This window comes from Salvelinus sp. IW2-2015, linkage group LG23, assembly GCF_002910315.2.
Source record: "Salvelinus sp. IW2-2015 linkage group LG23, ASM291031v2, whole genome shotgun sequence".
Lineage (NCBI taxonomy): Eukaryota > Metazoa > Chordata > Actinopteri > Salmoniformes > Salmonidae > Salvelinus > Salvelinus sp. IW2-2015.
Window position 1 is genome coordinate 44204033 of NC_036863.1, and position 16539 is coordinate 44220571.

Consider the following 16539-nt stretch of genomic DNA (forward strand, 5'->3'; position numbering starts at 1 on the left):
TGTTGTGCTGGATTTGCCCCAAACATTCAGGACATAAAGTACATTTCTTTGTCATATTTTTTGCAGTTTTACTTTAGTGCCTTATCGCAAACAGGATGCATGTTTTGGAATATTTTTTAGTCTGTACAGGCTTCCTTCTTTTCATTCTGTCAATTAGGTTAGTATTTTCCTATTACAGCCATTAAACTCTAACTGTTAGGGCATTATCACATCCTAAATTCAGTACCCTGGTTTGGTTACCTGGAGCGTTTGTTATAATTCTACAGAATACGTTTTGATTCCACAAAACCTGAAAATAAGAGTTTACATGACATGAGCGAGCTAGCTTGTTTACCACAGGCAAAAAGGTCACGCGGACTCCGCTGCGCGTCAGTGATACATGGTACTCTGGTCCCAGATCTTGACCACTACTCACCAGGTCCAGGATTCGTTTGCCTTCATAGCGCTAGATCAGGGTACAAACCCCTAAAGCATTAGCCTTATGTGAAATCCCTGAGCAGTTTCCTTCCTCTCTGGCAACTGAGATAGAAGGATGCCTGTATCTTTATAGTGACTGGATTATTGCTACACCATCCAGTGTAATTAATAACTTCCCATGCTTAAAGGGATATTTAATGTCAGATTTTTTTTAATATATCTACCAATAGACATCCTTATTTTGCAAGGGCATTGAAAACCCCCTGGTCTTTGTGGTTGAATTCTCGTTTGAAATTCACTGCGCGACCTTACAAATAATTGTATGGTGTGGGGGTACAGATGAGGTATTTCAAAAATAATTTTTTAAAAAACACACCATTGTCACGCCCTGCCTTAGTTATTCTTGTTGTTCTTATAATTATTTTGGTTAGGTCAGGATATGAACATGGGGATTTATTGTTTTGTCTAGTCTAGGGGTTTGTAATGTTTATGGGGGTTGTTTTTCTAGTCTAGGTGTGTTGTATGTTCTATGGTTGCCTAGATTGTTCTCAATTAGAGGCAGCTGTTTATTGTCTCTGATTGGGAACCATATTTAGGCAGCCATATTCTTTAGGGATTTCGTGGCTTATTGTCTAAATGGTAAGTTGCTTGTGTCTGCACTTTATATATATTGCTTCATGTTCATTTTGTTTATTTGTTTAAGTGTTCTTCGTTTCGTGTTTTAAATAAATAGAAGAATGTATTCGTATCACGGCTGCGCCTTGGTCCTTCTCTCTTTCTCCCGAAGCACGAACGTGACAAACCATACAACTTATGTGATGTGTTAAGCACATTTTTACTCCTGAACTTATTTCGGCTTGACATAACAAAAGGGGTTGAATACTTATTGACTCAAGACATTTCAGCTTTTCATTAATTTGTCAAATGTAGAAAAACATAATTCCACTATGACATTTGAGTATAGGCCAGTGACATCAAAAATCTACATTTTTCATTTAGGCTGTAACAAAATGTAGAAAAAGTCAAGGGGTGTGAAGTACTGGAATGCAGCCCATGAGATGTCCCACATCTTTGTCCTGCAGTGACACTTTTAATGCAAGTCATGTAATTACAATACAAAAACTAATTTCCCCCAACATATACAGTTAGTATTCTTTACTCTATACAGTATTATTGTACTCTTTACAGTAGGATAATATAATAGGCTACTCGGTCCTGATMATTTCCTGGACATGAATAAAAGAATATGCATCTTTATTTTAAATAAATATTGCATATTTAAAATGTCTAAAGTTAAAGGCTTGATTAAGGAATATTTGACCTCCTGCAGATCATTGCAATTGGCAGTTTGGATATGATACTTAGTCTGTGTTGCTTGAAGCTGAGAATTTCGTGGTCTTTCACATCATAATATAACATTACATGACAAAAAAGGGGAAGAATAGTGGTTAATAGACAAACAGGGTAACACTTCACCCCCAATTCCTCCCCTATGTAATTACAAAACTGCTCAAATCAATTATAAACACAGTTACTGACGTATAACATGTTTGTACAATGTTGTTACTATAATAATTTCAGCATTATTACACAGGTATAAGAGCGACTGAATGTTAAGCGTTACCAATATTAATTACTAACAAAAGGACAGAAAAACACTGAACATTTGGATAATGGAGTTACATTTCAAGGAACTTGGCATAAAGGCAATCCAGCTGCAGTATTGAAGAAGTGCATTTRAATACCGAGTGCTGTTTTCTTGGAATGGCTGGAAAATACAGTACTATTACAGTGCCCTTCTCAAAAGTGTACCAGCACTATGACAAGTAAGCCAGAGGGGTATACAACAAAGGATCAATGAGTTACCCAGCTTACTTSCCTAAATATTCTGAAATAACTTTGTATTTTTTTTTTGAAGGATAAGCTTGAAATGGCACGGTCTAATTGACTCAACAACCAAAATCACATCTTTCTTAATGAAATCAGAAAATCAATAGTTATTTCTGGTTGTTTATCAAAGTTAGCCGGCTAATTCGTTGAGCCCGCTTTGTAGTATACCCCTCGGGTCAAGTCCACTCTAGTGGAGTGTTGAGAATAGGAGGAAAATAATGGTTGGCTGTGTATATGCATTACCCTTCTGCAGTACAGACAAGACCACAAAAGAACAGTAACAACTCAGGGGTATGCTACAAAGGGGTATGCTACAAGGCAGGATCAATGCATTAGCCAGCTAACTTTGATAAACAGAGAAATAACTGATCATTTTCTGGTTCATTAAGAAAGCTAAACTTAGATATGCGTTTTKGTTTGTGGAGTCAATTAGACCATGCCCATTTCAAGCTTATTTCTTTAAAATATAAAATATTTTYCCCAGAATATATAACCAAGTTAACTGTCTAACTCCTTGATTCTGCTTTGTAGTATASCCTTCTTGCAGATTAAGAARTAGATTARGACTATTCTGAGATTCTGCTCTGACGTACCACAGACAAATGCTAATGTAAAAAGGGCTTTATAAAGTAACATGTATTTTATTAATACTGTAAAATAAAAAATTCAAACACTAATACTCCACTTCCAGACCTTACACCGAGTGTACAAAGAATTAGGTCCATGACATAGTTTTCAACTGGATTCACCCAGTCAGTCTATGATCCCTTATTGATGTCACCTGTTAAATCAACTTCAATCAGTGTAGACGAAGGGGAGGAGACAGGTTAAAGGATTTTTAAGCCWTRAGACAATAGAGASATGGATTGTGTATGTGTGCCATTCARAGAAGATTTAAGTGCCTTTGAACGGGGAATGGTACTGTAGTAGGTGACAGGCGCACCGGTTGAAGTGTGTCAGGAACGGCAATGCTGCTGGGTTTTTCATGCGCAACAGTTTCCTGTGTGTATCAAGAATGGTCCACCACCCAAAGGACATCCAGCCAATTGACACAAGCATTGGAGCATTGAAGCATTGGAGTCAACATGGGCCAGCATCCCTGTGGAACGCTTTGACACCTTGTAGAGTGCATTCCCTAACGAATTGAGGCTGTTCTGTGCAAAAGGGGATGCAACTCAATATTAGGTTCCTAATGTTTTGTACACTCAAGTCAAGTATCTAAAAACATAATATTAGCCACAATGCTTCACTCTGAGGAGTGTGGGTTCCAAGGCCAACCCAGCGGGCAAAGCTCAACCCACTTACAACCAGAACTCATTGAAATCAGGTCATTTCAACCAGTTCGGAGTGTTGTAGGAGGTTAACGACACAACGTAGTAGGGTTAACCAGAACAAATGACAAGGCAAAAAAAGAGATGGGGGACATCGTTGTCGGAGGAGGACCAGGTCAGCTGTCAAACTGTTTCATCATGAACTTACGGCTGGCCTCGTACCCCAGGAACAGGGCTCCGTTGGCGGGGAACGTGCGGATCATGGTGGGAGTCAAACCAGAATAGAGCGCCCTTACACCTAAACAAAAGGGGAAGACAAGAAAGGATCATATTTCCTATTGTCCTCAACAAAGCGTGTTAGAGGAGTGATGCATCTTGCTTGAAGCACAGAGCGGATTTTTACAAAGTCAGAATGTTGGCTTGGTCGATCGCTCAACAACTGCTCTGGTACTGCTCACCCACAAGCACATCACATGCAGCGAGAACAAATTATACATCTGTATCTCAAACCCAAACAATTTTTTTTGGGGGGGAATCAATTATCTATAATGTTTGAAGATAGGAATATCTTTACAATTCATGTTTAAAAATGTTGCTCAAAACCATAAAACATCCCACACAGCGCTTACCTTCCGTCCTCATGATGGTCATCATGGTCTTGAAGAAACCTTCCTGGTGCCCCATCATTGACATGACCTGGATACGAGACTTGACACAGTCAAAGGGGTAGACCACCAGCCACAGGCATGCACCCCCGAAACCCCCACTGAACACAATAGGGGCCACTCCTGTAACATAGACATAGCCACAAGTCATCAGGAACACAGGAGACTAACCAAATTAGGTTGAATGTTTTGGAAGAGTTTGGCACAAAAGGTGATTGCTTTACATCGGCCAATTCCGACATAATCCCAAAAGGAATCCCAATCAAGTATATTGCTACACAATTCATCTTTAAAAGCATTCTCCTTCATCCCATCCCCTCGGGAAGGCCCAGGACTCTAACATCTAGGCTACTTGCCATCCCTTAATAGTGAAGTAGCACTACAGTACCTATGTCCTCCTTGCTGCACTTCATGTTGTCAGCGAACGTGGTTCGGCAGAGCTCGTAGGCCCCGAAGAAGCAGAAGTACCCAGGCACCTCTCTGGCGATGGTTGTGGTCAGGCCTGTGAAGAACCCCGTAGGACCATTTTGCTTCATCACTGACTTCACCACCGACCACACCGTGCTGCAGGCAGACAAAGAGAGAGAGAACATGGGAAGTTTATACACTTCGTATATGCCATTTAGCAGTCGCTTTTATGGAAAGTGACTTACAGAACAGTGAGTGCATACTTAAAAAAAAAAAAATTGTATGGGATCCCTGCGGGAATTGAACCAACAACCTTGGCACTGTTAGTGCTACACTTTTACAAACTCAACCACACCGGACCACTCCTCCAGTTCAGAGGTAGAAAAGCTATTTTATAAGAGGTAATATGAAAATCAAAACATGGCCATTGTGTAACAATAGTTTACACAACCTTGGAAGCCCTCAAAACAAAACAGAAAAAATWAAAAATGGTTTTAAAATAGCAAAACTTAAGTGAAAAATGTAAGCAATTATGTGACTATCCTTTTAAAAAAGGGCCAACGCAGCCGTTTTTTACATCAATATAAAATAATTTCTGGGTAACAACTAAGTAACTTACTGTAATGGTTTTCCATTAATATGGTCAAAAAGAAAAAAAGTCAAGCAAGATTTTTGCTAGGACTGCCTTGGAGTGGTCTGAGCGGGGAGGGGAAAACTGAAAACTAGCTGTTACTGAGCGAGTTTGTTTTGCATTACATCGCATAGCTCGATGCCCCGGGTGGGTAGAGATTTCACTTTAGGACCAATGGAAAGGTCTAAAATGTGCGAACCCTGCCCTCTCGAAGCACTAGGTGATGCGAAACGATCTCGCCCATCGGCAGAGAGGTTTGGAACTCTGTTATTGGTCTATTAACTAGAAGTCGGCCGATTATGATTTGTCAATACCGATTATTGGAGGACCAAAAAAAGCCGATATATATATTTGTAATAATGACAATTACAACAATACTGAATGAACATTGAGCACTTATTTTTAACTTAATATAATACATAAATAAAATCTATTTAGTCTCAAATAAATAATGAAACATGCTCAAATTGGTTTAAATTATACAAAAACAGTGTTGGAGAAGTAAATCGCAATATGTGTCATGTAAAAAAGCTAACGTTCAAGGTCCTTGATCAGAACATATGAAAGCTGGTGGTTCAATATTCCCAGTTAAGAAGTTTTAGGTTGTAGTTATTATGACACGTCGACTATTTCTCTCTATACCATTTGTATTTCATATACCTTTGACTATTGGATGTTCTTATAGGCACTTCAGTATTACCAGCCTAATCTCAGGAGTTGATAGGCTTGAAGTCATAAACAACGCTGTGATCAAGCATTGCTAAGAGCTGCTGGCAAACGCAGTATATATATATGAATGCTTACGAGCGTACTGCTGCCTACCACCGCTCAGTCAGACTGCTCTATCAAATCATAGACTTAATTATAATAAACAAAGAAATACGAGCCTTAGGTCATTAATATGGTCAAATCCGGAAACTATCATTTCGAAAACAAAACGTTTATTCTTTCAGTGAAATACGGAACCGTTACGTATTTTATCGAACGGGTGGCATCCATAAGTCTAAATATTGCTGTCACATTGCATAACCTTCAATGTTATGTCATAATTATATACAATTCTGGCAAATTAGTTTGCAACAAGCCAGGCGGCCCAAACTGTTGCATATACCCTGACTCTGTGTGCAATGAACATAAGAGAAGTGACACAATTTCCCTGGTTAATATTGTCTGCTAACATACATTTCTTTTAACTAAATATGCAGGTTTAAAAAAAATACACTGCTCAAAAAAATAAAGGGAACACTTAAACAACACAATGTAACTCCAAGTCAATCACACTTCTGTGAAATCAAACTGTCCACTTTAGGATAGCCAAACACTGTTTGACAATAAATTTCACATGCTGTTGTGCAAATGGAATAGACAACAGGTGGAAATTATAGGCAATTGCAAGACACCCCCAATAAAGGAGTGGTTCTGCAGGTGGTGACCACAGACCACTTCTCAGTTCCTATGCTTCCTGACTGATGTTTTGGTCACTTTTGAATGCTGGCGGTGCTTTCACTCTAGTGGTAGCATGAGACGGAGTCTACAACCCACACAAGTGGCTCAGGTAGTGCAGCTCATCACGGATGGCACATCAATGCGAGCTGTGGCAAGAAGGTTTGCTGTGTCTGTCACGTAGTGTCCAGAGCATGGAGGCACTACCAGGAGACAGGCCAGTACAATCAGGAGACGTAAAGGAGGCCAACAACCCAGCAGCAGGACCGCTACCTCCCGCCTTTGTGCAAGGAGGAGCACTGCTAGAGCCCTGCAAAATGACCTCAAGCAGGCCACAAATGTGCATGTGTCTGCTCAAACGATCCAGAAACAGACTCCATGAGGGTGGTATGAGGGCCCGACGTCCACAGGTGGAGGTTGTGCTTACAGCCCAACACCGTGCAGACGTTTGGCATTTGCCAGAGAACACCAAGATTGCAAATTCGCCACTGGCGCCCTGTGGTCTTCACAGATGAAAGCAGTTCACACTGGCACGTGACAGAGTTCTGGAGACGCCGTGGAGAAACGTCTTCTTGCTGCCGGCAACATCCTCCAGCATGACGATTTGGCGGTGGGTCAGTCATGGTGTGGGTGGCATTTTTTGGGGGGCCGCACAGCCTCCATGTGCTCGCCAGAGGTAGCCTGACTGCCATTAGTACCGAGATGAGATCCTCAGACCCCTTGTGAGACCATATGCTGGTGCGGTTGGCCCTGGGTTCCTCCTAATGGCAAGACAATGCTAGACCTCATGTGGCTGAGTGTGTCAAGCAGTTCCTGCAAGAGGAAGGCATTGATGCTATGCGACTTGGCCCGCCCGTTCCCCAGACCTGAATCCAATTGAGCACATCTGTGACATCATGTCTCGCTCCATCCACCAACRCCACGTTGCACCACAGACTGTCCAGGAGTTGGCGGATGCTTTAGTCCAGGTCTGGGAGGAGATCCCTCAGGAGACCATCCGCCACCTCATCAGGAGCATGCCCAGGCGTTGTAGGGAGGTCATACAGGCACGTGGAGKCCACACACACTACTGAGCCTCATTTTTACTTGTTTTAAGGACATTACATCACAGTTGGATCAGCCTGTAGTGTGGTTTTCCACTTTAATTTTGAGTGTGACTCCAAAACCAGACCTCCATGGGTTGAGAAATTTGATTTCCATTGATCATTTTTGTGTGATTTTGTTGTCAGCACATTCAACTATGTAAAGAAAAAAGTATTTAATAAGAATATTTCATTCATTCAGATCTAGGATGTGTTATTTTAGTGTTCCCTTTATTTTTTTGAKCAGTGTACTTCTGTGTATTGATTTTAAGAAAGACATTGATGTTTACGATTAGGTACATTCGTGCAACGATTGTGCTTTTTCGCAAATGCGCTTTTGTTAAAACATCACCCGTTTGGCGAAGTAGGCTGTGATTCAATGATAAATTAACAGGCACTGCATTGATTATATGCAACGCAGGACAAGCTAGTTAACCTAGTAATATCATCAACCACGTGTAGTTAACTTCTTTGGGATAGGCGGCAGCATTTGGGAAGTTTGGATGAAAAGCGTGCCCAGAGTAAACTGCCTGTTACTCAGGCCCAGAAGCTAGGATATGCATATAATTGGTAGATTTGGATAGAAAACACTCTAAAGTTTCCAAAAATAATGTCTGTGAGTATAACAGAACTCATATGGCAGGCGAAAACCTGAGAAAAATCCAACCAAGTGGGAATTCTAAGGTTTGTAGTTTAAGTGAATGCCTATCCAGTATCCAGTGTCTGTGGTCAGATTGCACTTCCTAAGGCTTCCAGTAGATGTCAACAGTCTTTAGAAGTTGTTTCAGGCTTCTATTGTGAAAGGGGAGAGAATAAGACTACTCAGAGCAAGTGGCTCAGCTGAAAGCCATGAGGTGTTTATCGCGCATGGCCGTGAGAGCGCCGTTCGTTCTCTTTCCTTTCTAATGAAAACGGTATTGTCCGGTTGAAATATTATTGAATATTTATGATAAAAAGATCCTAAGGATTGATTATAAACATCGTTTGACATGTTTCTACGAACTTTAATGGAACTTTTTTGACTTTTTGTCTGGATGTTGTGAGCACGCTTTGTGCCTTTGGATTACTGAACTAAACGCGCGAACAAAACAGAGGTATTTGGACATAGAGGGACTTTATTGAACAAAACAAACATTTATTGTGTAACATTTGAGCCCTGGGAGTGCCACCAGATGAAGATCAAAGGTTAGTGATTAATTTAATCGCTATTTCCGACTTTTGTGAGTCCTCTCCTTGGCTGGAAAATGTCTGTATGGTTATTTGTGGCTAGGCGCTGTCCTAACATAATCGCATGGTGTGCTTTCGCTGTAAAGCCTTTTTGAAATCGGACACGGTGGTTGGATTAACAAGAGGTTTATCTTTAAAATGGTGTATAATACTTGTATGTTTGAGGAATTTTAATTATGAGATTTGTTTGAATTTGGCGCCCTGCAATTTCACTGGCTGTTGTCGAGGTGGGACGTAATCCCAGAGAGGTTTTAACTAGTGATTATGTTAAGATTACCTTGGCTCCTTGCTGCACTCGCGTAACAGGTGGTCAGCCTGCCACGCAGTCTCCTCGTGGAATGCAATGTAATCGGCGTCCAAAAATGCCGATTACCGATTGTTATGAAAACTTGAAATCGGCCCTAATTAAATCGATTAATCGGTCGACCTCTAACATTAACTAATTTACCACCTGTCGAAGCTCCACTCATGCAAAATCTGCTGATTAGAAGGTCCAGCAACGATCAGGAAATAACACTGAAATTACACTTTTACAGTGTTAGTTTCATCAGCTGTTATACAATATGATACAAAACACAGGAAAAATGTTGACTGCACTGGGCCTTTAAACACTCACTGTTGGCCCTTTGCGATCTTGCCAGACGCTTCCATCTCGTACATGGCTTGAAGACGACACTTGACCAGCTCAGTGGGGCACAGGACCAGAGAGGAGAAGATGGATGCTACAGACCCAGCACTTGCTTTTTGCATGTCACTGAAAGACAGAGACATATAGAGAAAGAGAGAACATACAGTAGGAGATGGTATGCCTACTACTGAAAGAGAGCGAGCATTAATTAGGCCTACATCCCAGTATCTTTCCTTACCTGAGTGGAGCCTCAGTTCCCAGTCCTGCCATTGTGCGAACCACCTCCTGGCAGAATCCGTAGCTCATGAAGAGGACAGAATTCTCAGCGATGTTAGCCATCAGGGCTGGGCTGGTACCCTGGTAGAGCCCTCGGAGACCCACCTGTCTGTACAGTTTAGAGTAGTTTATTAAAGTGTCACTCCACAAGATTAGAACAATTTACAAGATATTGTTTACAATAGTTTACAACATTATAAAACAACCACAGGCAGACAAAATACTTGATGTCATCCATATTAGTCAAAATACATTACATCAGTGCATTCGGAAAGTATTCAGACCCCTTGACTTTTTCCACGTTGTTACATTACAGCCTTACTATAAAATGGATAAGGGTATTTTTTTCATCAATCTACACACAATACCCTATAATAAGAAAGCAAAAACAGGTTATACCTTTTTGCAAATTTATTAAAAATAACAGACCTACCTTATTTACATAAGTATTCAGACCCTTTGCTATGAGACTCGAAATTGAGTTCAGGTGCATCCTGTTTCCATTGGTCATCCTTGAGATGTTTCTACAACTTGATTGGACAGAATTTGGAAAGGGACACACCTGTCTATATAAGGTCCCACAGTTGACAGTGAATTTCAGAGCAAAAACCAAGCCATGAGGTTCAAGGAATTTTCCGTAGAGCTCCGAGAAAGGATTGTGTCGAGGCACAGATCTGGGGAAGGGTACCAAAAAAAAAAGTATGCAGCATTGAAGGTCCCCAAGAACACAGTAGCCTCCATCATTCTTAAACTGAAGAAGTTTGGAACCCCCAAGACGCTTATTATAGCTGGCCATCCGGCCAAACTGAGCAATCGGGGGAGAAGGGCCTTGGTCAGGGAGGTGACCAAAAATCCGATGGTCATTCTGACAGAGCTCCAGAATTCCTCAGTGGAGATAGGAAAACCTTACTGAAGGACAACCATCTCTGCAGCACTCCACCAATCCGGCCTTTATGGTAGAGTGGCCAGACAGAAGTCACTTCTCAGTAAAAGGCACATGACAGCCCAATTGGAGTTTGCCAAAAGGAACCAAAAGGACTATCCATGAGAAACAAGATTCTCTGGTCTGATGAAACCAATATTGAACTCTTTGGCCTGAATGCCAAGAGTCACGTCTGGAAGAAACCTGGCACCATCCTTATGGTGAAGCATGGTGGTGACAGCATCATGCTGTGAGGATGCTTTTCAGCGGCAGGGAGACTAGTCAGGATCGAAGGAAAGATTAATGAAGCAAAGTACAGAGCGATCCTTGATGAAAACCTGCTCCAGATGTAGGAGTAAATGCTTAGACATATAAAAAACATATCACACTATTTAGCAAGGAGGAGAAGGAGAAGGGAACGCGTGAGTGCATTTGCCATTCTGGTAAATACAGGAAACCAAAGATTAACAGATGGCCCAAGTCATACGTGCTTTACAGTACATTTATGGAAAGACCAGGACACCATTATGAAGATAAAATGGAGGGTAAAGGCCATAAGTGCTTAGGGTAAGATAGATATATATTAATTTTAGGAGACAAGAGGGTCCTGCATCCATTATAATCTAATCAAGAGCGGATACAGGCGTTATTGGGCGTAAACAAGCAGGAAGCCTGAAAGGAAGGATAATGATGGCATATGACCTAGGAGAAGTAATTGAATTAAGTATGTCATGATCTCATGTGTGTGTGTGTGTGTGTGTGTATGTATAAAGAGAGAGCCAGTGCTCTGGGAAGGGGTGGGATCCGCGGATCGTTCCGCCTTGTGATACATTGTATTAAAAGTCTATTTGAATTTACAAGTTCTTGTAAGTGTTATGGTTTGAACCGATTTTCCACGACACAGATCGCTCAGGACCTCACCTTCCAACAGGACATCGACCCTAAGCACACAGCCAAGACAACGCAGGAGTGGCTTCGGGACAAGTCTCTGAATGTCCTTGAGTGGCCCAGCCAGAGCCCGGACTTGAACACGATCTAACATCTCTGGAGAGCCCTTAAAATAGCTGTGCAGCGATGCTTCCCATCCAACCTGACAGAGCTTAAGGGGATCTGCAGAGAAGGGAGAAACTCCCCAAATGTACTGAGTACTGTCTGGCCACTCTACCATAAAGGCCTGATTGGTGAAGTGCTGCAGAGATGGTTGTCCGTCTGGAAGGATCTCCCATCTCCACAGAGGAACTCGGGAGCTCTGTCAGAGTGACCATTGGGTTCTTGGTCACCTCCCTGACCAAGGCCCTTCTCCCCCGATTGCTCAGTTTGGCCGGGTGGCCAGCTCTAGGAAGAGTCTTGATGGTTCCAAACTTCTTCCATTTAAGAATGGATGGAGGCCAATGTGTTCTTGGGAACCTTCAATGCTGCAGAAACGTTTTGGTACCTTATCCCAGATCTGTTCCGATACAATCCTGTCTCAGAGTTCTATGGACAATTCCTTGAACCTCATGGCTTGGTTTTTGGCTTGGTTTTTGCTCTGACATGCACCGTCAATTGTGGGACGTTAGGTGGGGTACCTTTCCAAATCAAGTCCAATCAATTGAATTTACAACAGATGGACTCCAATAAAATTGAAGAAACATCAAGGATGATCAATGGGAACAGGATACACCTGAACTCAATTTCGAGTCTCATAGCATAGGGTATGAATACTTATGTAAATAAGGTATGTTTAAGATTTTGGTGATAAAAAAAAAACAGTTTTTGCTGTCATTGTGTTATTGCGTGTAGATTGATGAGGACTTTAAAAAAAAATCTATTTTAGAATAAGGCTGTAACATAAAATGTTGAAAAAGTCAAGGGGTCTGAATACTTTCCAAATGCACTGTACTTTAACGTGGACCTGTGATAGACTAGCGTCCTGTCCAGGGGGTGTACTTATACATTAAGCTGCCTCATGCTACAGAAACAGGAGATAGCCAGAATGTCCCATAGGGCAGGAGCCTCAGACAAAGCTACATACTTGTATATGGAGGAGAAGCAGTGGACAAAGCCTCGGTACAAGGAGGGAAAAGTCTGCATCTTCACCTTGGCTGTGTCCAGGGGCTGACCGCTCAGCACACACGCTGTACCTCCTGGGTAGGGGATGGGTGTGGAGTGGGGACAGTTAAAAGGAGCCATCACACATTATGACCATGGGAGTTGACAAGACAGCACAATTAGATCTGGGACCAGGCTACTTAAGCCAGTGACACAAAACCTGAACCTTATGATTACAAAGAGAAGTGTGGGTCATCTTTCATCATGCAAAGTTACAAGGAAATCCTACTTCTTTAGTGGTGTATCTTACGAGTGTTGTAATTGCTGTAAAAAATACACCACTCATCCTGATTCAGCGCTTACCCTCCCCCACATTTTACACAGAGATAAGGATCTGTAGAGTGAGCTTTGTGATAGTGTCTGTGTGACAGTGATCACAGCCATTGGAAACACAAAGGACCAGGCTGGGGGAAGGCAATAGTCAGCACTCAGTGTCCTGCTAGATCAGGTGAGGACTGAACAATGGACACCTTTTAGCGTTGCTACTGCTATTACATTACAATAGTTAGTAGGTCAAAGCTCTGAAGAACATTTACTCAGATGTAGTTACACAAATAGTCAAAGGTCGAGATATTTAATCTCCATCTTGGCCATCCAGACCACTGGTGTGCAATAAGTGTAAGTAATAAGGGTTTGCAACAGTGTGTGATAAGTATTCAAAAACCATACACTTAGAAAGGATTGGATTTTTCCCGACAAAGCTGAGGGATGAGGCTGTATGTAACCACTATCAAATTCATAAACAGGGCTATGGATGCAAGGACGGACCATCCATGATATCAAAATTATATTTTTAATCCTGTTTTGAGGCTATATACGGTGTTTGTTTACATTTCAAAACTGTTTACAAATAGTGGAGTAAAACAAGTTTATTTCTGGGGTTCTGATGGGGTACAACAGTTGAACTAAGCTCGCGAGGCATTTATAAGTTACATTCTTCAAGAATCAATGGGTAAATATACATTTAAGGAAAAATGAATAGTAACTGCAGATTTTCCCTTTAAAAAGACAGGCGACAAATGTTGACTTTAGTTTATTTCTTATTTTGCATGTGTTTATCACTGCTGCACTGCAAAATAAAAACATTCATAAATAGAACAAAGGTCACGTCATCTGTCTTTTCTCATGTGTGGTTCTCTTACTTCCTTTTATAAACTAGGCTAGTTTTCCTACGAAAACTTTTTTATATCAAATAATGTTTGAATACTAGTTGTTTGTGCCAAACCAGCACCCCGAACTAGACACACTGCTGTGCACAGAGTTTTCCCTTTCTTTTTTTAAGTGTGTGATGCGTTTTATTCAAAGGGACCCCAACATTCTTCTTTATTGGCCATACAGCCCAAACAGACCTGGGACTAGGATATTCATATTGATGTTACAGTATAATGTTGTTACTTTACACTGGCGTAGCACACACCCCTGCAGCCCCCACAAGGCGGAGGCCCACGAGCTTTGAACATGTCATAAGCTATGACAAAAATGTTTTGGGATGATAGGAAATTAGCTCTAAACCTGCAACATTTTCTCTCAGCCTCATGTCAAAATGTTTACAATAGCAGGAAATTAGCTCAGCGATTCTTCAAACAGTCCTTCTCCAGCAGGGAAACTTTTATTTTTTAATAGTAGAATGTAATTTTTTTGCATTATTTGAGTTTAAAAAATGTATATTTAGGGGAATTTTATAAGAAATAAATTGTTTTTGGAATTTTCTATATACTTTCAATATTATGTTATTCCCATGTCAGCTCTATGCCTGGAAATGTCCTTGTCCATAGCAAAGGATCCCAATTTCAAAAACTCCAAAAAAGTGCTTAACATTCAAGAAAACGGGCAATAGTGGATATTAAGTTTGAATAATTTCATGTTAGAATTAAACAATCAAGGCCTTTAAACACTTGTTGGACAATAATTGTACAAATGAAATGCCTTTTATCGTGTCCGATGGCGTTCCAGCTAGTTGCAAGAATCCCAGAGCTCTAAAACAGCTACATTTTCTCTCAGCCTCATGGCAAAAATGTTAAAATAGCATGAGATTAGCTATGAAACTGCACGTTTTTCTCTCTGCCCCATTAGGGGCAAAAACACAAAATAATAATTTGGGCAGCCCCAAAACTGTGCTTTGCAACTGTTAATTTACCTATAGCTCCAGCTGAGAGGTCAATGATGGCCTGCACCACTGGGTGTGGGGCCATTGCGATGGAGATCTGGAACTACCTGTTGAAGGGTTCCTCCTTTATTATGGTACAGCTCCTACTGCAATGCCAATCTGTGAAACAACCATATACAGTAAATACTCGCTGTACAAAAAAAAACGACGAAGATACTATTACATGTTAAACCAGTTATCACTCACCATAAACATCAGGGAAATAAGATCAATGGGTACAGTAGAAAAACGATAAATAACTAGGCAAGTCAGTTTTAAGAACAAATTCTTATTTGAGCTACAGTATATATCACACCTTAATAAACATTGACAAAAATGTCACTCCATTTCACCTTGGTAGTTGTTTTTCCCACAAGTGAGGCAGTAAATCACAGTTCCTCTATTGTTCACATGTAACTCTAATACAGTGAATAAATTCTAAGTAGCTGTCCATTTACAATTCCAATGCAAGTCTCAATTTGCTAGTCTGTGATCACTTTTCATTCGAAGCAGAAACTGGTGCGAAAGTTCAAGGAGCCAGAGAAGGCGACTGTTACGCTCAGCACATACCACACCGCCCGGTGTGGAAACCATAGATTGTGTATATAAATGAATACGGTATTAACTGTGAAAACCGCTCTCGCGTGCGCCGAGTCTGACACCATAAGCCATATATTCACTCCTGTTGTACAGTGCATTATGGCTATCATGTTGGCATTTCAAAAGTTTGTTTGCGATCTGAACAAGAATGGTGAAAATGACTCGGGTGTCTGGCTAATCAAGCTACAACATTTAACAGCTGGCAATGCATCGAATGTAAGGACAAACGGTAGCTAGCTTAGCAGTAGCTACATATTTACGGCGATGATGTAAGCTAGCTAGCTAGCTATACTGCTAAAGGAAGGGTTCATTCAAGTTCTCTACATTTATTTAGCTTCATATAGAACACTACTCTCCATTCTGACTTACCTTTGATGCTACGTATAACAGGTTGCTAGAGACACAGCATCCAAGGCCATCTCATTCAAACGTGGGTTTCGCCAGAGAGGAAGAGGCGAAGCGAGATATAGCTTTACTCCGCCCAAAATCTGTCCACGAAAATAACGCCACGAAGTGAGTCATTTTTGTATGGAGGTCAATGTGTCAAGTTTGGTCAACAAAAATTGTAATTGATAATTTGCTACGTGAGGTTTATTTGATCGAATAGAAGTTTCGTAATGGTTGTTACCAATACACTGATATAAGTGGACGGATTTCGCATTTCGGCAACTTTGAAAAAAACTATTTATGGGAGTTGTGCCTGTAGTCATATAGATAGATATACATAGAGGACTCATGGCTATAACCCGTTTTAGCATGGCCATTGGGCTTGTTTGACATTGCAGCCACCGGAGAGCAACCTCTGTCAGGTAAAGTCCACAAAGCATATTGAATGTAACAAA

At 41.1% G+C, this 16539-nt stretch overlaps 1 protein-coding gene across 2 annotated transcripts; it reads right to left on the reverse strand.

Moving 5' to 3' along the window:
• Positions 1–3038: 3038 nt before the first annotated feature.
• On the reverse strand, positions 3039–16193 carry slc25a15b (solute carrier family 25 member 15b). 2 transcript variants are annotated; one of them, XM_023968665.3, is made up of 8 exons: positions 16067–16193; positions 15089–15217; positions 12875–12986; positions 9901–10047; positions 9651–9788; positions 4632–4807; positions 4208–4366; positions 3039–3876 (listed from the first exon to the last, which is right to left on the reverse strand). In XM_023968665.3, the coding sequence occupies exons 2-8, from the start codon at positions 15141–15143 to the stop codon at positions 3755–3757; spliced, it is 909 nt and encodes a 302-aa protein (XP_023824433.1). In that variant the 5' UTR covers positions 15144–15217; positions 16067–16193; the 3' UTR covers positions 3039–3754. The 2 variants fall into 2 exon arrangements, with proteins under 2 accessions (XP_023824433.1, XP_023824434.1); XM_023968666.3 differs by having other exon boundaries at positions 3680–3876; positions 4208–4274.
• Positions 16194–16539: the final 346 nt, after the last annotated feature.

Coding starts and splice junctions, on each gene's coding strand:
- slc25a15b (XM_023968665.3), bottom strand. CDS start 15,143: ATGGCCCCACACCCAGTGGTGCAGGCCATCATTGACCTCTCAGCTGGA. Junction 10,048..12,874: donor TGCTTCTCCTCCATATACAA/GTATGTAGCTTT, acceptor TAAACTGTACAG/ACAGGTGGGTCTCCGAGGGC. Junction 9,789..9,900: donor GGAACTGAGGCTCCACTCAG/GTAAGGAAAGAT, acceptor TCTGTCTTTCAG/TGACATGCAAAAAGCAAGTG.